The 25,710-nt window shown below is 32.7% G+C and overlaps 1 protein-coding gene across 1 annotated transcript in view; it reads left to right on the top strand.

Moving 5' to 3' along the window:
• TRHDE (thyrotropin releasing hormone degrading enzyme) overlaps nt 1-25,710 on the top strand; it is a gene marked incomplete at its 5' end in the record, with an annotated part of 424,737 nt that overhangs the window by 270,598 nt on the left and 128,429 nt on the right. Inside the window, one exon of the mRNA XM_080706673.1 lies at nt 14,648-14,713. Coding sequence (XP_080562799.1) covers nt 14,648-14,713 — 66 coding nt within the window. The remainder of the gene's footprint in view (nt 1-14,647; nt 14,714-25,710) is intronic.

The raw sequence follows: 25,710 nt of genomic DNA, 5'->3' as shown, positions 1-25,710 counted from the left end.
AAAATTGTCAATTTTTAGGCCATTGTTTTCTCCCCAAAGCAGTATCTGTGAGCTGTGGTGGCAAATACTGGAATAGCAACTATATTAACAGAAGGATGAAATTAGATGAATGAAAAAACTTCAATTTAGAGTAAAGCTGAGCAAGAGTCTATATACAACTATTTGTGGAAAGTCTTCATGGAGAATATCCTACTTTCTGGAAGATTCACACTCAATTTCTTAATATGAAAAGAAAATAATATTATTTCATAGGGGCTAAAATCAGAATTGATTGTAATACATGCATATCCATGTTTATAGCAGCATATTTCATAACAGCCAAATTATGGAAGCAGCACAGGTGTCTATTAACAGATGAATGAATGGACTGAAAAATTATGTGATACAACACAGTGGAGTTCTCAGCAACCAAAAAGAAAAAAAAAATATGTCATTTGCAGGAAAATGAATGAATCTGGAAAACATTATGTTAAATGAGATTATCCAGTCACAGAAAGCAAAGGGGCATATGTTTTCTCATATGTGGAAGCCAGGGAGCAATGAGGACAAGAGGGAGTTTAGATAATGGAGGAGAACTCCAGTGAAGTAAAGGAGGTGGTTTGGGGAGCAAGGAAGGGAGGGAGGGAGGGAGAATTAATGAAGGACATACTTCAACTGACATGTACATATGCGAGAATACCAATGCCAGTTTCAAAATCTTTTATGGGGAAGTGGGTAGTGAAGAGGGAGCCAGGGGAAAGCGCACCAAGTGCTTTGTGAGACTGTAATATACCAATAAAAGTATAAAAAAGAAAATAGTTTACTCACACTACCTTTAGAAAGACAGTCTACGGGTACCAATGATGATTGATGACAGAGAAATGAAGGCTTCTATGGTTAAGAAATACTTTCTTCCTTTCAAATGTCTGTGCTTTTAGTCATCTTCCACCCACCCCATAGCAGCCCGCCTCCAATTTTCAGGCAAAATGTTCAACTAACACCAAAATGTTATTGCACCGACTTTGTTGCCTAATGAACCATATATTATTGTTTGCATAATAAACGATGTTTATTTAAGTTGTTACCTTTCAGCTAAAGCAAGCCAGTCCACTTTAAGAAGAGACATGACTCTTTCATATTAGAAGTTAGGGGAGTATTTGTATTAAAAGTATATTTAAAACTTAAATTGTAATGCTCTTGTTAAGTATTTAATTTATGACATTTTCTAGCACAATATTCTGCAAGTGTCTATTTAAAGTCTTATTTATATAGTACAATTGACATGCCTTTTCCACTAACATTAATTCATTTTGTACTTTTCTTAGTACACTAAATTTCTTATGGGTTTCTAGCTGTGATAGTCTAATTCTGATGAAAAATAACAGTAGTTCTATAAGGGATGAAGATATCATTTGTTGCTGATATTTAAAAATCAAATGTGATATATATATAATTATTTTAGAGCCTGTTGTCCTTAAGTTTAAACTGATTTTGAGATTGGAGTATATTAGGTTTTTACAAACAAATAGTGTTGGCTGAACTTCCTAATAAACGTGAATTTTTTTATTCAGTACTTTTATTGAGACATTTAGCCTTCATAATCATCCTTCCATTGGATCTAGAAGTAAAGAAAACAAATACTTTTATTATTTATTCTTAAGCAGTTGTATTATTAATATATTCACATTTTAATGGGAATTAGAACATATTAACTGTAAATTGATTTTAAAAAGAAAATTATTATTTATAAGATCTTAACTGTTTACAGGGTTATATTGAGTATCTGGCCAATTTAATTCAACTTATTTTAGTTTTCCTCTATTAGATAAGTTCATTTAAAACATCTTAAAGAGTAAACTATAGCACCAAGAGCTGTATAAATAGATCCAACTTAATAGAACTAAAAGAACTTAAGAGGAATAAGAAACTTATATAAAGCATGGGAGACTGAACTAAATGACATTAGATTAACAATTTACCCCAATACCTATATTAATTATTGTTAAAGATACCAATTAAGAAATTTTTCAAATAAACAGAATATTGTCAAATATGCCTGCACGCAAATTATTCCTCTCGTGTCCCTTCTTCTTTTCCCATAAATAACCATTCAACAGACTACTATAGTTTGGATTTGGAATGTCCTCTAAAAGCCCATGTGTTAAAGACTTGGTGCTAGGGTTAAGGCCTGGTCCTTTGTGCTATTGGGAGGTGCTAGAATAGGACGGTTGGAAGCCACCACACCTCTTAAAGGCAGAGAGACCACAATCCCATCCTTTTCCTCTAACTTTTGCTTCCCAGCCATGAGGTACGTGGCTTTAATCAGCCTCATAGCCCGCCATGGTGTGTTGCCTCTTCACAAGCCTACGACAGCTGATAGATCATGCACAAAAACCCTTAAAACTTGAACCAAAATATACCTTTTCCTTTTATAAGTTGATATGTGTTATAGTAATAAAAAGTCAAGTATCATAGACTTAACTTTACTTCATCCATATTTTCATACCTATACTTCTGTCATTTATCGTAATCACCATACAAAATGAATAAAGGAAAGTTTATTAATCCATTTCCATATCCAGGGACTTAGGTTTGTTTGCATTTTTGTCTGCCCTCTTGTTCATGTGTGAGGGTCACTCACAATGTACAAACCTGTTGGCGCCATGGCTGGGCTGAAAGGCATATGTATCTATATTTCTCAGGTCAATTTGTGATTCGTCAAGACAACTAATACCTACGATATTTCTTGGTGTTCACACTCATTTACTCCTTACTTTCATCGGATGACTCTGCTTTTATTACACTGAAATAATAGAGTCAATAAATCAGGGTTTTTCCACCTCCCAAACCTATAAATCTCACCTACTAATTTTGGTTTTCACCATTTCCTGTGCTCTTTACTGAAACAGATGGATTCAATGGCATTGGTAGAGGGCAGTGTCTCTGGTGTGTGCTCAGCCTCTTGTTCTCCTCCTACGTAGATTGCTCTGCAGAGCCAACTCCTCTCTCTCGAATCATCCGTTCTTTTTCTATTCAATTACTCTTATCTGTATAAAATGTTATATTTTGTTCTTAATAAAAATCCCTTTGACTCACATTGGCTTGGACTATTCCTTTATATCTTTATGTTCTTTTAGTAAGAAACCACAATTCCTTTCTTCCCTTTCTCTCACAAAATTGCTATAATTATGCTTTTATTCTTGCCACTTGACCAAACCTGTCTTGTCAAGTCAAATATTAATTCCACATTGTGAAGTCCAATTAGTCTTCATTTCAGTTGACTTGCTTTCTCTAGCACATTTTATGGTAATGATTATTCTCCCCTTGAAACAATTTTTTTTCTTTTCTTGGTTTGTTAGTAATTCATTGACCATTTATCCCTTGTTTCTTTCTATGAACTTGATTTTTTTCTCAACCTCTAAATATTGGAACACCCAAGGCCCATCTTTTAGGTTTCATTTTTCTTCTCCATCAACATGTGCTCCATTTGGGAGCCTGGAACTTCAAGCCCCATTCTAATTCATTCTCTCTCGTTCTCTTTCTCTTTCTCACTCTCACTCTCACTCTCTCAATTTCTAATCTTCAGAATCTATTATTTATTTTCTCTGCCTAGAACACTCTTTATCAGTTAACAATGTGAGTTTCTGCTTCTTCATTTGGCTACTCTCTGCTCAAATGTTGATTTATTACAGAGATCTTCCCTGATTACACTGAATAAAACTTGGGAGCTCAACTCCACCAGCACGCTCTTCTTATCCTGCTTTGTCTTCATTGCAGTAATTGGTACCTGGCATTATTGTGTTAAATTGCTTCTTTATTAACTGTCTAAAAGGTCTAGTATGTAGACTCTACAAAGGCTCCACTCGGAATTGTATTCTGTATCATCATTTTTAGGTCTTATAGCGGGACCTGGCACAGCATTGACCCCCAAATTATTGGATGTCCATAAAAGTATTCTTTATATTTATCTTAGCACTACCCAACAAAACATTATACCCATGCACAAGCTTCCACTGAAGCATTTGAAGCCTCTTATTTCCTCACAGCTTTATCTATGCCTCATATTATTAAATTCTCAATCATTTCTTTTCTTGTTTATGGCTGCTATTTTAATGTTTTCATTTACATTTCTTTGTGTCTCTTTTATGTATTTATTACCCTTTGGGTTTCTTACTTTTTGAATTTTCAGTTTCTATCTATTGCCCTTTTCCAGGGAAAATGTTATTTCTTTTTATATGTTTCTTTGCTTATTTCTTTTAATTAGTAATTAATGAGTAGTTTCTCTTTTTTATATTCTGGATAATATTTTATTACTAATAATACTATAGCTTATCTTTTAATTTATAATGTCTTATTCACCAGATAGATGTTTTTAGATGTGTTCTATCTACTTTCTCTTCCATGCTTCATACTGTATTTTTTTTGTTGTTGTTTTGTTTTTTTGGTACTACTGGGGTTCCTGAAAGCCCTTCTACCTCTGGTCTACACTCCCAGACTTATTTTATATTTTATTTGGAAACAGGGTCTCTTAAGCCAGCACGGCTGGCTTTGAACCTGTGTGATCCTCCTGTCTCCGCCTCCCAAGCACGGGGATTACAAGCATGTGCTACCACCCCTGGCTGCTTCATAACTTTTAAGTATCCTTTATTATTCTAAATTCATAAAGACATGCTTTTATATTTCCTAATAATTTTAATGTTTTAAGTTTTAAATTGGGCATTTAATTGTCCATTTGAATATTTGTTTGCTGTTGTTTCTTTATGTTGTAATAAAAACACAATTTCTTTTCTTTTTTAAAATTTTTTATTCATACATCATATTGGGGTAAAAAACTTGTGTGTACATACATGTACACATCACTGATTTAACCCCTACCCAATTCCCACCCCATTCCCTCCCCATTCCTCCCTCCCTTGCTTGGCTTAGTGGTTGACTTTGATATGGTTAAGTACATTGTGTGTTTTAGAGATTTTCCTTCTTCCCCCCTCCTTTCTCCTCCTTTAGGTTGTCTTGTTTGCTCCTATATAGGATTTCCTTTTTCATCTAGACTTCCTCCTATGACCCATTTCTCTCTAGCTCTCACATATTAGGGAAAGCATCTGATTTCTTATTTTTTGTGATTGACTAATCTAACTTAGCATATCATCTCAGTTTTATTTATTGAATTATCTGCCCTTTTCCCTTGTATATAATACCATCTTTGTCAGCTAACAATAAAATCAATGTTGGTTTACTTGTAATTGATCCTTTCTTCTTGCCTCATACTCTATCATTTTATCTGCTCCAACATTATTATCTGAGGTCTAACCACTATATCTTTATAGTTTTGTTATTAAAAGTGATGATTCTCTCATATATTTCTGTTTCACAAATGCTAGATTTTTTTTCTAATTCATGTTAATTTTCAGATTGAGACCATTTCTGAAGAAATGTTGGAATGTTTGACAAGTTTACAATAGCTCTTTCTAGCTTTATATAACACGCAGTTTTTTATTTTTAGAACTTGTTTGGTTAAGTTATAAAGCTTTTTCTGTGAACACTGAATGAGATTTTTCTAATTGCTTTGGTTTTGTTATATTTATTTGTATTTTTTGCCTTTAAAATGGCACTCTCTATATAATTATTTAAATTGTTTTTTCCACACTTATAATAACTCTTGAATTTGACTTATTTATTTTGTGTCAGGCAACCTTGCTGTATTCTGTCATTGATTTTATAGATTGTGTCTATAGATTTTTCTGGGATTTCTATGAGGACTTTCACATCATCTCTGAATATGCTAATTTATTAATTTCTTCTTGTTAATTTTCATTGCTCTTTTGCAAATAAGTATTAATAGAGTGCATTCTTATGTCCATTTTTAAAGAGAATGAATATAATGCTTCACTACTGAGTACAGTTTTAGAAGATAGCCTTAATAACTGTAAGTTAAAATATGTTTTTTCTTTCTAGTTTTTAAGCTATGTTATTATTTTGAATAAAGGCCAAGCTACATCAAATGTTTTTCTCTCACATAATTAAAATGACTAAATAAATTTTATTTTTCAAACTATTAATGCAACAAGTTATATTAATAGAATTTTATATTATAACATAGCTTAATTTCTAGGCTAAACTTCTAAGTCTCTTCATCCCTTCATATACTATATATTATATACTACCTGCTATATAAATATATATAAATACTTTAGATTATTGTTTTATATATTGTATGTGCTATATATTGATATTTTATTTATATTAACATATATATACATATATATGTTGGATTTTTAAATGTTTTAAACCACTTTTTACTTCTGCTTTAGTTATTTTAATGTTATAATTTATGTAAAATTATTTTACTTAAATGTTTATACTTATTAGTAAAAGTTCCTAGAATATTATCTTAAATTTTCACTTCTTCCATAGTTATGTTCTCAATTTTATTCCTAATATTGTTCATTTGTATGATCATTTTCTTTTTTACCTTGATCAATTTTTTACCCAGAACCTTACTATTTTATTAGTCTTTAATCTGGTACATTTTATTTTTTACTGTATCAGCCATTTTTTTCTTACCTATTTTGTTGATTTTTCCTCTTATGTGTTGTGGTTTCCAGGACATTCATTTCAGGGTACAGTATTGTGATGTTTCAAATATCTTGAGTTGAATGCTTACATGCACGTGTAGGCTGATTTCAATGCTTCTGAGAATTATTTTCTTGTCCTTGGGATTTGTGGTCCTCTCTTTGGTTATCTTTTTTTAGTCTCCCATTGACTTGAATATAAACTGCCCTGTTTGCATATAATTATATCATTTTATCATTGCTAGAGAATTCTGAAAACAACAAGAACATGTGGTCTCAGTAAGAATAAATACTGAATTTCGTAACAGAGAGTATTGAGTACATGTGTATTAGCAGCAATCTTCTGGTCTGGATTCCTTATATGAACCTAGCAAGGAGTTGGTGGAGACCTCTCTTAACTAGAATCATCTTTCTTTGGCACTGAAAAAGTTATGGTTTCAATGACTATAGGAGTGCCAAAAGTAAGTCTATGTAAAATGACTTACCTATTGCTGTAAGAGTGGAGAAACATATTGAGTTAACAAAGTTGTGGGAAGTTTTATATCATAGTATAGAGTTTCTCTGTGCTTCTCATAATGTATAAGATTTAGAATATTGGATTGCAAAGGAATATTATTGCATTTGAAGTTAATAGTGTGACTAAAACACAAGATCATAAGGCATATTCATGTGATAATGAGAGTAGAAGTTGATTATTTGACTATATGGTAATAAATATTTGTTGGTGGTGGTTAATTTCATGAATGGCCTTGACTACTAGCATAGGACATTTTTGTGAAGGGATACTAAGGATTGAACTCAGGAGCATTTTATGTCTGAGTTGTACCTACAGCCCTATCTTTATTTTTTATTTTAAAAAGGGATCTTACTATGTTGCTGGGAATCTCGCTAAGTTGCTGAGGCTGTCCCAGCCTGTGATACTCCTGCCTATGCCTTCAAATACAGGGATTACAGCCATTTGCCACTATGCCTGGCTGGGACTTCTTTTTTTAAGTAAAGGTGTTATGAGGCTGGCAGATAACATACAACTGGCAATAGTGGTAATAATGAAGATCACAATACTACATACTTTTTGTGAAACTTGTTATATACCTAACACTATCACAAGTGTTTATATGAATAATATAAATGAATTTTCAGAAAAAAAATATTGAGGTAGGTTTTTAAATTAGTGTCATTATTAATTGAAGTAGTCTAGTAGTTAGAATCATTACTTCCATTATATTCTAACTGCAGATACTTAGATCATCTAACATTCCTTGGTAGATGGCAGAACTAGGATTCTTGGCAGGCATTATGCTTCTGAGTAGTTATTAAAATTAATCTGATATGGCCTATAGGATGGATTTGTGGAGTTAAGAACACATCTGGGGTGGTCATTAGTAGGCTTTAAAGTAATTTATCCATGTAGGGATAGAGGTTTGACCTCAGGAAATCATAAATCAGAGGACTCCAAAGTTCTAAGCATGGGTGAGTGGGGCAATCAAGCATTAATTTTCCTTTCTTGTATGGAATTAATTTTCTTCCCCTGTTCATTCTTCTCTTATTTTATTTTCTTTCTTAGCCTTTTTTTGCAATGAGTTCATAAATGAGGAATATTAAGGAGTAGGTATTCTCTTGCTTTCTTTTTGTTCTTCTTCCAATGATAAATATAGCTATTAATCTATTATTTTTTAAAAACACATATATATTTTGTAAACCCATGGAGAATTTAAGATGTGTTTTGCTCCAAACTAAATGATATTCTTCATTAACACACATGTCTAAGTTTAGTGTAGAGATATCTGTCAGAAATTTATATTTTATTTTGCTTTTTAAAATACTTTTATTAGTACATTGCAATTATTCATCATAGTGAGAGTCAGTGTGATATAAACATACATACACATAGTTCTTGGTGTATTTTGTTCTGCATCTGACCTTTTCTCCACCTCTTCCCTCCCCATACATGTTAGTGAAATTGATTTAATACCTGTAAATGTTGCCAAAGTACTGTTTGAACTGATTCCTTCCTTAATCCTATTTTTGTTTTCCCCATCCTTCCCCCATCCTCTTCCACAATGCTATAGACCTCTCTTCACATTATTACTTAAAGTCCCTTGTGTTTCCTATTTTCTCTCTAGCTTTCACTTATGAAAGAAAACATACAACTCTCCCCTTTATGAGACTGGCTTATTTCACTTAGTACATTATTCTCCAGTTCCATTAACTTTTATGCAGATGGCATAATCTTGTTCTTTTTTGTACATATATGCCACATTTTCTTTATTAATTTATCTATTGATGAATGCCTAGGTTGGTTCTTTGAATTAACTGTTGTGGATTGAATGGTACTGCTATAAACATGGATATAAATCTATCCTTAAAATATTCTAAATTTAATTTTTTAAAAAATTACTACGGAGTAGTATAGTTGGATCCTATGGTAGTTTAATTCTAGTGTTTTGAGCAACCTTCATATAATCTCCATAGTTATTGTACTAATTTATAATCACACCAACGGAAATTTATATTTTAAAAGTATTTTGATTTTGATACAATAAATCTTCCAATAAATCATAAACAAGAGGAAATTCTTATCTCAGAGATTTCTTATATTATCAAATAAGTAAACAACTGAGTGAATGGAAACAGTCTGGAGACAAGTTACAGTGATCACCCTATCTGTAGGCACCCAAATTATCTAATCTCTTCATCTCAGCCTTTCCCATATAAACTAAAAGTAAAGATACATTATTTATTACTTCCTCTTAGCTGGGTGTAGAGCAAAACAGACAACAAACACAACTGTAGTGTAGAATATGTACTAGCCAATGACTTCTAGAGAGGAGTGAGAAGGAAACGATGCTCCTGTTTTGGTATGTATGTTCCTTGTTACTAGAGTGTACTAATTATAAACTTATTCTGATGATTTATCATCCAACAGTTTCTACATGTGTGGTTCTCTTCTCTGAAAACTACCCTGAATCAGTCAGCCAGTCTGTATCTTTTAAGAAGACACTGTGATTTACAAGGGGTTTGCTTGTTAAAGGTACCAGAGAAGTTTGGAAGACCAGATTGTAGGTGGCAGCCAAGTCAAGGAAGGACCCTTGAGATTGGAAGAATTTCAGATTACAGCCCTGTTATAAGAAACATTTATCCAGACCAGTGAGGAGTTGACTGCTGAGTTGTCCGTTGGAGGAGTTTCCTGTCTTTCTAGAATGGGCTCTGTCACAGTGTCTTTCTTAGCCATTGACTAGGAATAAACAAAGTAATGTGTGACATTCCTGGTGGTAAAATCTGAGAAGTGAAGATGTAGGGAATTTGAGCAATATATTTCCACAGCTGCCACATCCACATACAACATCTGATAAAAATATCACTATCTTTAATTTTGGTAGCATTTTGTTTTAATAAATATGCTCCCAAATATCTTTATTTTAGCCCCTAAACATGTTCTATTTTATTAAGTCATACATGTCTTCCATTCCATTCCCAATTCTGAAAATATTGGCACCATTAAAACTATGTCTCATTGAATTAGCTTTCTTTCAGCTTCTTCTATGAAGATGTTATGGATTCAAGTCTGAGGAATCTAAGATTTTTTTTCTTTTTCTTAGTTCTTATAATGCCCAAGGTTTTTAGGAAGATTTATGTGACTATTTTGATATTGGATCACAAGAAAGTAACTTCCGTTGCTTCAGATTACTGATTGAAATTGGATATAAATGAGTTTCTAATTTTGGTTCCATGATTTATTACATAGGTCAGTTTTAACAAGTTGTACAACCTTTTATGCCTCAATTTTATAATTAGACAAATCAAGAGAGTAATAAATTTTTTATAATATTATGAATATAGAATGTGTTATCTTCTGAATGAATGACAGGCACATTATTAATAGTGAAGACTTATGGCTTCTCTTTATATTTCATCATTATTGATCCCTAATTACTTCACATTTTAGGTATTTAAAATGTAATTTAAATCTTCACAACAAATGTAATCTCAGATCACTCTGTGTCATTGAGAAGGTATAAGCCACCCATCATTTGGTAATTTCTGAGAAACTTCTATGTGCCAAGAACTACTTTTTTTGTGTATGTGTCTACAGTGGAGATTCAGACCAAGTCTTCACATTGATGGAATTTTCAGTCAATTGTGTATAATGTAGTTTCTTTTCTTTCTTTTTTTTTTGGGGGGGGGCAGGTCTGGGGATGGAACTCAGGGGCATTCAACCACCGAGCTACACACCCTGCCTTTTTTTTTTTTCATTCTTTATTTTGAAACAGGGTCTCAGTAAGCTGTGACGTGCCTCACTAAAGACTAAGCTGAGGCTGTCTGCGAACCGTGGTCCTCTGGTCTCACCCTCCCGAAGGCTGGGATTACACGCGTGCGCCACCATGCCTGGCTTATAATGTATTTCTTAGCTTCTGTACTTTGCACTTCAAAATATTTATCTGAACTCATCTTTCTCCTGCCTGGTCCTGCCAAAAGAAGACTGTCCTTGTCTAAAACGAACCTAAATTTTAATAGTTTAGTTCACAGGAATCTTGTTTCAATAACTATATCTTTTATCTATCATGTCTCCAATCTCGATCTCAACAGATCATCTTTTGCTTTGAAAAAATTTTCTCCCATATTAAAAAAATGAACAAATTTCACCTGAACATGCTGTTAGCTTTCTCTTTCCTCTCTGTTTTCATTCCTCTCTAGATTGCCATTCACACCCACAAGTCTATTTAAATAGCTCTCTCTTACATGTGACTATGCCCTTGTCTTAGCTATTATTTTCCTTGAAATCTGAAGCACTAAGGCTTAAACGTGTTTTCCATGACACTGCTGACACTTAGTTTGCCCTCTGCTTTTTATCACAATATTTCATCCTCCTTTGCTCTTGATTCCATTTCTTCATTGATTTCCTCAGCAGATATGTATGGAATACCAATTGTGGATGTTCAAGAACAGGTCATACAGAATCTGCAGAAAGACCCTAACTTCTGTTTTCCATTTCCCTCACTATAACCTCAGTACTTTTCTCTTGGCAACTCACCACTTCAAACTTATAAGGCTTTGAGTCTTTGAGTATGGAGAGTTGTGTCATTCCTATAGTCTACAAGATACTAATACCCCACCTTACTCAAAACCTGTATGTTGAAGAAATACATTAGTTGAGATCTCCCCTTCTTATAAAATATTGCTTATCACTAATGTACACCATTGAAATATTGTATATCATGGCTGAACAGCTTGTCTTCAAGAATGCAAAGTAATTGCTGTGTGCGGATATTTTTTTCTCCATTATTGTGTTAAAGTAATATCTCTGAGTCAGCACAGAGGAAGGGTAATGTCAAATATGAGGACACAATTATTTTTCTGGAAGTATTTCTTGTCTCTGAGACTAATAGTGCATTTCAATGTATTTTTTTAATGATGGAAACTTACATAAAAGGGCATTTCAAATGCAAAAATTACTAAGTGTTAAGTGGTTTAGCATACTTTTATGGTATATTTTCTATGAAACTTTAAACAATTCAGTTAATTATCTTCATATCTTCCTTCTTGTAATTGGTTTTCTTGAGCTGGTCCAAAACTTGAAAACCCTTGTAGAAGAAAATATATAAGCTACCTAAGGGGCTTAAATGTCCAGTTTGTTTGCCCTGGGCTAGAATTTTGAATCACAAGTGAATATAAGTTAAAATATTGTAAAGAATATGAGTTTGATGAACAAATGATTTAAAGACATGAAAGAGAATTTAGCGTTTTATTTTAAAAGAAGTTTGTAATGAGCCATGCCTACGTTAAGAGCTGTGATCTTTGTTATTATCCATACATAGTAGTTGCTTAGGATGTGTTGGCTAAATGATGACAGTTGGTGAGCCCATCTGTCTATGAACTCCATAAAATAGGAATTTTAAAATGTGTCTTTAGAAAGAAAGGCTAGTTAAATAAAGAAGGCTGTATGCTGCTCTGGAGAACACTAAAATGTTCTAAAGAGAGAATTTTTTTCCTAAAAGTTAATTGAATTATGCAATCCATTAATAATGAGTTCAGTATAATTTTTTGAACATTGATTGTATTTATAGTTTTCATTTCCTGTTAGCACTCTTCTCTAGTTTAACCCAGGAAAAGAAAAAAAAAAAAACCAGTACATTTTGTGTTATTTGAAAGTTTTTTTTTTTTGTCATTAGGCCATGCCAAATTGATAGTTTTTATAACCTGACAAGAGACCAAGTCATCATTACCTAGAGGGAAACACTTAAATCTTCTGAAGATGGCTACTTGGTTCTGAAGGAAAGCTTGAGTTGACTGCTTGAGATTCTGTCTCACTCCCCAGGTGGGAAGGAAGGGTTAGATTTGCTGAAGAACCGACAGATTTTACCCTCAGGGTGGGTAGATTAGATTTGAAAATGTAGAGGAGGAGAACTTGTCAAGGAAATTCAGGCAGTAGAGCTGATAGGTTCTAAAGGGAATTCAACCTGGTCCCCAGATTGAATCATAAATGCTTATGTTTTATGGACTTACACAAGTGTGCAGAAGATAAAGAAGAGGAAAAATGCAGTAAAGAGTAGAAGGTGTGGGAGGAAAAAGTATCAGGAGAGGCATAAAAAATGATAGTTTTCCAGCTCATCATGTGGTGGTGACTGAAATGTTTGAGACATTGCTTTAATGGTGTTTAATCCACAGAATCTGAGTATTATATATGAGTCTAAACATCTGTACAGAGTCTTATGATTCCATTAAAAAAAGAGACACCTTTGATCAAAGTACTCTACATGCGTGCCGTGAAATATACTGAACCCCATTAATATGAATAATTAAAACATGTTAATAAAAATATTTTGAAAGAGAAACTTGGTATGGAAGTTATGATAGTGTGTGAATTTGTGATGAGTATAAAGAGATAGGTTTTCATAAAGGAATCCCCCCAAGCAGTCTTTCACTTATACCTAAATATTCAATGCTTATAATGTATTGCTCCGTAATTAAGAGAACTGTGAATTGAAGTATCTTCTTGAAGGATTATTATACATTCAGCTTTATGATCACCCAAGCTTAGCCATCATTCTGAAATATTTTATATCGATTACATGTCTACCTTTTTACACTGATATTGTTCTACAATATTACAATAAAGGTTCTCAAGCTTCAATAGGCTCTTTTAGGCTAGTCTTTTCTTCTATTACTCCAAATATTCATATTGATCAGATGTGTTTGTATATGTGGCTAAATCTAGCATCTAAAATAAGTAGTTAAGACATTAAAAATTATTAAGACAGTCTGAAATAATGTCAATTATTTTTCAGACTTAGTTTGAACTGCTTTCTGTATATGTATTAAGTTTTAAAACATTCCCATTTAGTAGCACTATTAATTCTTATACATTGCAAGAGAAAAAAAAAAAGTGAGAACAAGGAGGTTAAAACATTTTCTGAGGCCCACGCTTGGGAGATGGAGACAGGGGATTGCGTAGGTTCGAAGCCAGCCTCATTGGCTTAGGAGACCCTGTTTCCAAATAAAATATAAAATATGTCTGGGAATGTAGCCTGGAAATAGAAGGGTTCCATCCCCAATACCACACACAAAAAAATTTCTGACTGAAAACCAACAAGTAAATGGCAGAGGCATGACTTGAGCCCAGGCATTCTGACTGTGTGATATTCTCTGCTCTCCACTTCTACAACTAAAATATTCTTGGTTGAGTTAGGGGTAAAATAAGTACCTATGTTACTCCAAAGCTATATTTTAATGTGCATATTTATTTGCATGGGTAGCCTTCTGTTATCAGATTATGAGCTAATGAGTACAAAACCCATATTTTATTAACTTTGTCACACTTTATGTTTAATACAGTCTATCATTTCTGAGATATTCTGTCCACTAGACTTCCATTTTACAGTTTTAGCTTATATACACATAAAACTTTAAAAACCACAAAATAAATAATGCAATTATGCGGATTATGTTCAATTATATATGTGGGATATTGTTATTGTGCTTTTTAAGTTAAATATTTTAAAAAGAGAATAACATGCCTGAAACAAACTACATTTGATTGATATACAATATTGTTAAGTCATACATGGTTGAAATTTTTTTTTTATTACTCTTTTCCACAGGGTGCTGCTTTAATTAGAATGCTGGCTAATTTTATGGGCCATTCAGTTTTTCAGAGGGGTTTGCAAGTAAGTAAAATGCTTTGTTTTCTCTTGCATTTTTCCTTGTCAATATATTTACTTTAAGGATATTTCAAGTTTGGGAAATTGCTAATACAAAAGTGCTGAATTTGATGGAAAACTTTAAGATGTGTAAGGTAAGCATATCTTTCTGTATGACAAATATAAGTTATAGATAGGTTGCTCACTGTATAAAATGACAAAACTTGAACTGTTACACAATTCAGAATCTGTTTAATTTGTAATTTCGAATTGAAATATTTTTCATATATGACTGATCCTAAATAACATATTTAAAGCTTTCAGAAAGGCTGACAAAAGTTTTTTTATTTAACAATTTACATAGTATGAAAACAAATTATGTTGGCCTTTTTTAATTATATATTTTGAGAAAACCTTGGGCTACTTCCCAGATATGTACTGTTTATATTGTTATTTTGCTGTTGATAGACATGGATAGTTATTTGTTCCAATAATAATTAAATGTTTCTATTTCAATTAGAAAATAGTCGAAGTAGAAGAAACAGTTTCAGCATGCTTCATTTGAATAAGAAGTATGTGATCTAAGAATGGATTCTTAGAAATAGAAATATATTAAACTCTTTAAAGCAGATACAAATATAGAAAAATGGAACTTTTATTCTATTGAATCTGCCGGAGTAAATCATGTTCCTAGTAGCTGTGATTGATGAATTATTTATGATGCATTCTGCTACTTAGAAGTGTCCTTTAAAGTAAATTGATGTTCACCTGAAATACAATTATGCTAAGACAGAGAGAGCAATCAATCTTATCTGTTCTTAGTAAGCTTTTCATTTTGAAATTTAAATAAACTACATCTGGGATCAGGTCATATTTTAGTAGTATAATTCTCTCTTTACCCAAAATAAACTGAAAGGTAAAATACAAAGCAAGAGTTAAATATATTATGACAAACTACACATAATGCAACAAAAATATATAAATTTCTTGAAGAATGATTTTCTATATAACATATTTTTACAAACTTGTTTCAGCAGGGGCTGAAATTTACTTTAATCACCTCTTTTCCTTGGGGACACCTTCAGAATATCTGAATCCATTGAACCTCCTTGCCAAGTGCTACAGGCTCTATTCTGATCACATAGTTGGGAAAACCTTTATTTTTTTTTTCTCAAGATGTGCCCTCCATGAATATCAACTATCTGGAGAAATGTCCTTTCTCATCCCACTCCTTTGTTTTTCTCCATTGAAGTTGTAGCATGACATTTTTAGAAAATACCTAAGCTTTCATAAGGGCAGCACAAATTGAATTTGATTTCCTGGTAGCAAGGTGATGTGAAATCATTTTCTGTATACAATTTTTTATTGTTTTTCTTCATCTGTGTGTATGGATTTGCTCAGCAGATTGAGTAACTATAGTTATATTATTTGGGAAGGATTATTGTTTTGCCACCTTTTTCTTTATCCTGTCATACTCTCCATGGCACGCAAAATATATCATCTTTTCATACATCCTTTTCCTTTTCCCTGACCCAGTCTATTCAGTTGTTTCTGAAACAGCATATACCTTCTGACTGCCATTATGTTAAGCTTTCATTTGAAGCTTGCATAAAAGTGCGCCCTTATGCGCTGATACTTGATTTGGTTAATTTTCAACAAGGGACTCTGTGTGTGTGTCAACATTGCATTTCATTTGCCTTGTGACATATCATTGATCAAACGGATCTGTATCCTTCAGTACTTCACTTGCAGCTTTATTTAAACTCATCACTCAAACTGATTTAGTGTATCATCAGCAGTTTGGATTAGTTTACAGTAGATCCCTATGTCTGTGTGATAAATTATCATCTCTTGTACATGAAGATGTATGGGGTACATTTTGGAGATGACCTCCTGAGCAGACACTTCATGTCATGGTGCTGAGTGGTCACAGAGTTGATATTAATATGCTTCCCATCCACAGGGCTCTGGGGAATCTTGGTTTACAAGTTGTTGAAAGAGCTAATCTGGGTTGTCAGCACTTACATCTGCTGGGAAATCTATTAATTGTTCTGACATTAACCATGGCTATTTCTATGTTGACAAATGGAAATTTATTATTTGCGAACAGACTCGGGATTAGATTTACAGGTGGAAGCAACCCAAAATTACAGATAGTGTGTTTTTATGTATTTTCTTCTGTCTTTTATTTTTTCCCTTTCCTTCCTTTACTCTCTTTCATTTCTTTTTTTCTTTTGTTCTCAGACTTTTGTCCTCATGTTCCATATAGAAGCAATGTCATTATAGAACATTTTATTTTTTATCATCTACCTAAAATTTATCATCTCTTACAATTTTGTGTATTCTTATGACTCATCTGAACTTGTTTTAGAATAAGGCAGATTTTATTTATAAATTTTATTATATATGTAGGGAGAGAGAGAGATAAAAAGAATATGTATCATATATGTATGACATATATATGTATTTTTATGTATATATACATCATAAAAAGGTAGTAGGTTTATGGGTCTGTATACATATTCATATTTATAAAGTACCTGAATATAGATTCAACTATATATTATACCTTTTACAATATTTTATGTCAATATATATTTTAAATTTCAAGACAAACATATATTCCTTAGGGACTCTAGAGACTTTTTGAGAAAGTTTTGTCTCTACTAGTCACTAGCTATTAGAAGCTCTGGAGAATAATTTGATTTTTAAAAATCACAACTTTTATTGCTCTGGGGTTCTCAATACATTTTTGTCTATTTCCTCTTATTTCCTGTAAATTTCCTCTGATGCTTAATGGTTCAGTCTTATATGTTATTTTAAATAAATTATCTTGCCATTTTGGTATAGATAGGTGATATACATATATAAAAATTAGTCTTTGATACCACTAGTAAACTACCTACAGTTTTAGTATTTGAACTGAAAGTAAAACTCGAGGTGAAGCGTTTGAACTCTTTTGCTGTTGGTTTGTGTGCCACTCATAAATAATATATCTCTAAAACACTGAAATGATTATAATTTTGCAAACTCTACATATCCACTGTTCTATATGATCTATTTCACAAAATAATAGCAATCATTTTGGGGATGCTTGAGGCAATAGAATAAGTGGGAAGCTGTAGTTCTTATTTTTACTTCTAATTAATGTTTTGCCTTCCCCAAGTCATTAATTCTTGCTCACCCTCTGACTCTGTAGTTATAAAATGCAAGGCCAAATACTCTTAAGATTTTTTCCACATTTTGTGTTTATTTAGCTTAGGATTTTTTAAAAAAATCATTAACTAGATATGTAAGATTTAAGTGATTTTCTGGTTTTGAGTCATTAATAAAAATAACAAAGGTAATAATGAATAAAAGACTCAATGGCTATTAATGTATTTAATACTATAACAGTGGTTAAAGTGGACTAGCATTTGTTGTTACAAATAGTTTTTTATCATAATTTGTATTATCTTGCCAGTGTTAGAAAACCACTTATATAATTTTTTTAGTTCTTAGTTACCTGTTTTTTTTCATATTTTCCTCTAGATATTTTAAATTTTGTGATTCAGCTACAGTTGTCTTAGATGATAGTTACTAAGGACTTTTTGAAATCTCTTGGTTATGTTTAGTGCATATGTTACGATTTCTAAGGTCAGACTTTCTACTTATATTCCTGAAATTTGGAGTTGAGTCTACTTACAGGACTGATGGCATTAAAATCTGGAAGTTGGTCTTGAGGACAATCAGCCTCCTGCTTTTTGAATGTCATTATAGGAGATTAAAATAAGGAAACTTTTAGCCAGGTGTGGTGTTGCAGGTTTGTAATCCCCTTGCTTGGGAGGCGGAGACAGGAGGATCACGCAGGTTCGAAGCCAGCTGTGCTGGTTTAAGAGACCCTGTTTCCAAATAAATGGTATAAAATGGGCCTGGGAGGTAGAAGGGTTCTAGGAGACCCAGTACCACCAAATAAAGAAATAAGGAATCTTTTACTTTTTTGGAGACAAGAAAGCTGCTTTGTATACAAAGAAAGGCTCAGTAAAAGACTGTAAATGCCTGTGTTCAAGTTTCTCATTGTTCTAAACTCTCCCACTAAATACTCCAATGTTTATGTAAAAGACCTAATAAAGACAGGACATTTACTTTAGTTGTGATTTTGCCACTCAGAATTTCAAACTATAATCTGGTTTTCAGATACACTAACTCTAAGGCTATAAGAATACCTCTTAGCATAGTCATAGAAGAGCTCTGGTCCCTATGCAGAGATTCAAGTCAATTTGACTGAGAATTCAAAGCAAGCACCAAGATATGTTCTTTTTGTAATTCTTCTAATCCAGTCAGAAATGTCCAGTCCTTTTCAATGACTGTTTTGCGATAGGCTTAGAGAATAGGCTTAGAGAATATATTTATATATATAAATATATATTTAGAGAATATATATTTATATATATTCTCTAAGCCTATTCTTCAATTTAGAAAAACCTTAATGATAATTTTAAAAAACTGTTTTACCCCACAAAAACTATGAATTTCTAATGGCCCTATGACCCACTACCAATGATATTCCTTCCTCTAAATATATTCAGCGCAGATAATTCTATACAAATATCTTTAAAGGCCTGGGACCATTTCTAGTATGTAATCCAGTAACAAAATAAAAATTATTGAGGGTATTTTGAGAAAAAATATTTAATTTTGGGTCTATAAATCTTTTAATAATGGGAAGAAAAGTCAAGAAATCCACTGAAAGCTTTTGGAAAATTAGAAATTGTGGCTATCACAAATACTAATACCTAGATTCTCACTTGTCTATAGCATATGCAGAAGCCACTGCCAATACCTTACCTCAGTCTTCTACCCAGACCAACATGTCTGATATCTGCTACCTGAGCACTGAGAGCTCTTCCATCTTTAGTACCTTCCATATCCCTTGTGTGTATTTTTTTTTTATCTTGTAGAACTTTAACTTGGCTCTAACTAGCAAATGTTTTTAGGAAATATAGCTTTCATGTTTCCAGTTCATATAGTAAAATGCAGAAAGTAGTGGTAATGGTGAGGACTTGCTAACAAACATTCTGACACCTAAGCTATAGATATTATGGTTTTATTGATTAAATACCACTTGCATTATTTCATAGGTTGTCATGTAGGGATTTAACCCTCATAACATCTTGATTCATCTTTTTCTTTACATTTTTATTAAGACCACGTACTACTTCTTTAACTAGAGCATACTGTTTTCAAAAATTATGTAAAGTTTTTTTTTGTGTGGTAATGGGGTTCCTGGAAGCGCTTCTACCTCCGGACTACACTCCCAGCCCTATTTTTGTATATTTTTATTTGGCAACTGTCTCTTAAGCCAGCATGGCTGGTTTTGAACCTGCGTGATCCTCCTGTCTCCACCTCCCAAGCACGGGGATTACAAGCGTGCGCCACCACACCTGGCTCTGTAAAGGTATTTGAAGAGAGAAATTGGAAAATTCAAACCAACAGTGAACACGTTTCACTCATTTCATAATAGCAGTCCAATTGCTTGTGATCTGTAATTTTCAGTTTCCTCTTTATACAAGTTGATTTAGTTACATTAGGATGAATCAGTGCCAGTTATACGTTTACTTTTTTTGTTTTTTAGGCTATTACTCTTTTAAAATAAGAAGTTGGAAAAAAGATAGGGGAGCTTATGCTTATCCATAATTGTTTCGCTTTTTTATTCACTTAAGAAGTTCAGATTTTTGGTGTTCATGATCACAAGTGTGGGTGACTCATTCTACCTCCTCAGGTGGGCCAACCCTCCTGGGATGTGGTAAGGCCAAGGAACAAAATCTAGGCAACAGTTTGACTAAATTTTTTTTTTTTAATCTAAGAGCAATTCTACATAGGGAAGCTAGAAAGTATCCCCATGTGCTTTCCCAGGGAAAGGATCTAGAGTATACAGAATTATATTCTAGTAATGATTCCAGTGAGTGATGATGGCTGAGAAAATGGCTGTAGGATACATTACCTACTGAGACTTAAATAGACAGTGAGAAGTGCAGGTCAGGTCAGCAGTAACCTGAACTCTTGCACACAAGCTCAAGTTACACTTGTTAAAAATAATGCAGTTCTTACCATAAGGCATCATTTTTGTCTGTGGTTTGAACATCTCCAAATTCCTTCCTAAGTCGTCTTTTCTAAGGACAAGCTAACAGTATCACTTGGGGCTCAAAGTCTATTTAATACTTAAGCCAATTTTAAGTGGTTTTCTCATTATAGTGACATAGACACAAGTCTAATTTTTTTTTCTGATGGGACACTGGCGTGGAATACATGCAGAATAATGTCATTTCTGTCTTCTTTTCCATTTAGAGAAACTTTAGTTTACAATGTTGTTAAATTTTCTTTTCTGCATGATACCTAGAATATAAGTATACTCCAATCTTGTCCTCCTTATTTTACCCTGTTTCCCTAGAAGTTCTTGGTAATATTACATATTGCCTTGAAATCTTTATTGTTCCTATAAACAAATGTTTCCTCTAAATTCTTCCTGTGATAAACACTCTTTACGTCCCTAGCATCTTTTGGCAGTTTTTGCATTTTTATTTATCAGGAATCTTATTGTTTAGTACACATTAATTTTCACATATATCTAGCAATGCTATGGTTAAATATGCATATGATCAATAAATTAGCATCTATGTCTTTTGTCTTCTCTTTTCTTCTTTTTTCTTTTTGAGATAGGCTTTATTATGTTGCTTAGGCTGGTCTCCAACACCTGACTTTAAGAGAGTCCGCTCAGTCGCTGAATCTGTCTTCCTGTACTACCACATCCAGCTTTAGATCTACTTCTTTTACCTTGTTTTCATAATTTGGGTTAAATTTATATAGTATAAATCTTGATTCTGTAGAAGTATTAGAGTTTTACATTAAAAATAATTCAGGACTGATGCTTTTAGATTAAAAAAATTGTTACATGACTTGGACCTTCCTTATTTCATTTCTATTTGTCTTAATCTCCCTAAATACATTTTTGTCATTTTTTTTCTTATTTTTGTAGAAATAAAAATAAAGCCATAATTATGAAGTTTCAGATAACATCGACTGGCTCAATAGCTATTTAAAAGAATAATAATTAGTACACAGTATCATTGATTGCTTTTTCTTTCAAAACAAAACAATATCATTTTAATGATTTGAAACTAGTTGCACCATTCTTTATATTGTTATAAGTCAACATCAGATAATTGAAATTATGAAGAAAGAACATTGTTAACTTGTTGTACACCCAAACCCTGAAATTCCTGTCAGAAAGTGAGTCACCTTCTTGCTCAACCAGTGAGGGCAATTTGAATCATCTAAAAGATGGTTGAATAAAGAAAGATTTCTCTTAATTAGTATTTAACTGCTCTTTTCCATAAGGTAACCTACAACAAGATGTTTGACTCTAATTATCAGAGTGGAAATTGCTTATGCAAATCAATGTAAGGCAATGAGGTGTGGATAAAAAGCAAAAAGGAAATATCATTATTATTGGTTGGTGCTCATAAAACTCTGATAGCCTAAAGGTAATGGCAGGCTCAGAGCCACGGGGATTATTAGAAGTAACAACATACTCAATAACTTGTGTTCCAAAGAGGTGTTGTATGTTAACATGTGTATTTAGGATTTTTATTTGAAAACTTCAGCCTTCTGTTTGTGAGAAAGCATTTGCTCTCTTGTATGCAGGTTTTAAAATGAATTAAAAGTCAGATAATATAAGAGCAATGTGTCAAAGTGGTTTTTATTGTGATGTTTTTATTTTATTTTTTACTTTTATGTGGATCATATTGAAAATGGCATACATTCAGACTGTGCTTGGTTCCCTCTCTCCCCCCACTTCCCCTTTGCCACCTCCTAACAATGAGTGTTTAGGTTAACTAGTATATTCATACTTTTACACATAATTGAATATAGCTCTTCCATTAACCAACTTCTTCCTCTCCTACCCTTCCATTTCAACTTTGCTGAGGTTTCCCCTCCATTATCTGGAGTCCCTTTTGTATCCCTAATACTGCCTAGTTTGGGGATATTAGAGAAAACATAAGTCCTTTCTCTTTCTGTGCTTGGCTGATCTCACACATATTGTTTCTCCAGGTCTTTCCATCTTCTTGAGAATGACATGATTTTGTTGTTCTTTATAGCTGAGTAGAATTCCATTGTGTGTATTTCTCATAATTTTGTAATCCATTCATCTGTTGATGGAGACCTAAGTTGGTTCCATATTTTGACTATTACGAATTGTGCTGCTATGAACATGGGTATGCACATGTTGCTGTAGTTCTCTGATTTCAACCAACCCCTTTGGAAAGATACCCAGGAGTGGTATAGCCAGATCATATGGTAGATCCAGTTCCAGTTTTCTAAGGAGTCTCCACACTGATCTCCATAGCAGCTGAACTAGTTTGCACTCATACCAACAGAGCTCCTATTTCCCCACAGGCTCACCAGCATTTGTTGTTATTTGATTTCTTTAAGCTTGCCACTCTGTTTGGGGTTAGATGGAATCTCAGCGTAGTTTTGATTTGGATTTCCCTAATGGCTAATGATGTTTAACCACTTTTCATGTATCTATTGGCCATTTGTATCTCTTCTTTTGTGAAGTGTCTATTCAATTCAGTTGCCCATTTCTTGATTGGGTTTTTTTGTTTTGTTGGTGTAGTCTTTTGAGCTTTTTGTATATTCTGGATATTAGTTCTCTATCAGAGTGGTGGCTGGTAAAGATCTCCCATTCTGTAGGCTTCCTCTTTAGGTTCTTGGTAGTTTCCTTTGATGAGCAGAAACTTTTTAGTTTGATGCCATCCGTCTTGTTAATTCTTGCTTTAATTTCCTGCACTTAGGAGATCTTGTTGAGAAAGTTACTGCCTGAACCTATGCCCTCCTCTTCACAGTCTCTGATCTAATTTCTAAATCTTTGATCTGTGTTTTTTTTTCTGAAGAAAGTGTTGTGTTTTTATACATATGGTAGCTGAATCATGGGCAGTCAAAACTCATTGACCATTGACAGTTTTGCCCAAATATCTACATGTTTCGTTTAAAATGCCGTATAGGTTTAGATGTTCTATTAGTAGAAAAGTTAATACTTGTTAATAATTTGTTGTGATAAATAAATATTATATAATCATGCTGTTATTATTATTTATTTTTGGTCATTGGATTTGACCTAATTAAAATTTAATTTAGTAAGTACATAATTAAAGAGATAAAATTATTCATTTATATATTTACTTTTAAAGAGAGATTTCATAGATTTGAGAATCAAGATTTCTATTCTTAATATAAAACAATTACCTTTAAAAATAAATAACAATGGCTATTCATATTTCTGATTAAAAGAGAAGTAAGTTCTATTCATCAGTTTCAAATATTTCCTTATATATAGAACTGGTTGAGCCTTTATTATTTTGCTTCTTATTTTAATGTTATGAACTGATCTCTATGGGTACATAGCATGAACTAAAAAGCCTTTATTAGCCGGGTGTGGTGGCACACGTTTATAATCCCCACACTTGGGAGGCGGAAACTGGAGGATCGCACAGGTTCGAAGCCAGCCGCGCTGGCCTCAGAGACCCTGTTTCAAAAATATATATATAAAATAGGTCTGGGAGTGTAGCTTGGAGGTAGAAGGGCTTCTAGGAACCCTAGTACTACCAAAAAATAAAAGCCTTTATTATTAGAAAAACTCTCAATTTGCCCTATAGAAATTTACATACTTCACTGTGAGCTTTTATAAATTTTTACTGATTAATTATATTTTATCTGCTCATTAAGGATTCAAGATGTATATATTTACCCAGTCAAGTTGATAGTACAAAATGATTATTTGATTTTTTTATAAAAATGCCTATGAAATTAATAGATACATTTAGCTGAGGGGTGGATATATTTGTATTTTGTATGTGTACAAATTCATCTGATATGTAAATACACAAACTTAGATATACTTATCTAAAAACTTTCTTTAGCTATTTGTGCACATTATTACTTGGTTAGATTGCCACTTCAGAACTTCAATAAACTTGCCTTAGAGGCATTTTTCTCTAACCTATGGAGGATCCACATCAGCATTTTTCTTTCCTTTTTAAAATGTATTGTTGATCTTATATTGTTTTTTTGAAAAGTACATATAATAGCCTAGAACTACACATTTCCAATATTACAAGTTTTGACTTTAAAAAATCCCTACTAAATTGTAAATTCTTTTCTCATTAGTTTTTCATAATTTTTTGATGATACAACATAGTTTAATATTAGTAATATGTCATAAATGTGCCATAATACATTAATCTTTGTTCTTGTCTATGAGCATCTATTTTGCTTCCAAATTCTTGTTAAATAATACTTTAATAATATTTAAATGATAGACTTTCCACTTTTATATTTGATTATTTCTCCAATACATTTTATATCAATCTTTCCACCAAAATAATGAACAAATATAAAATTAACTAGAAGGCTCTATTTTTTATTATACACTACAACAATGGCATTGGGTTTTATACATTTTAAAAAATATATTTATTACTATTTTAGTAACTAAAAGTACTTTATTGTTATTTCAATTATATGCTTTTATCACAAATAATGTTCTACATTTTATGTATTCTTTGCTTGAATCTCACTCTTCATTGTTTTTTACTCATTTAACAATTGAAGTTTTGCCGTCTTTTTGCATAACTTATATAATTATAAAATTAAAAATCATGAACCATACTATACTTACTCTAAAAATTCACCCATGATAGCTAATATCTAATATTTTGGTGGTACTGGGGTTCCTGGAAACCCTTCTTCCTCCTGGCTACACTACCAGACCTACTTTTTATATTTTTATTTGGAAACAGGGTCTCGTAAGCCAGCGAGGCTGGCTTCGAACCTGCGCGATCCTCCTGTCTCTGCCTTCCAAGCATGGGGATTACAAGTGTGCGCCACCACACCTGGCTTAATAATAGTTTTATAAATGCCACATGTTATAAAATAGAGCCTAAAAGAGAATGCTGTGAAATCTTAGTCTAAGTTATGCATGTGAG

This window comes from Muscardinus avellanarius (assembly GCF_963383645.1).
Source record: "Muscardinus avellanarius genome assembly, chromosome: 11".
Classification (NCBI taxonomy): domain Eukaryota; kingdom Metazoa; phylum Chordata; class Mammalia; order Rodentia; family Gliridae; genus Muscardinus; species Muscardinus avellanarius.
This window is presented reverse-complemented; position numbering and strand designations above follow the sequence as displayed.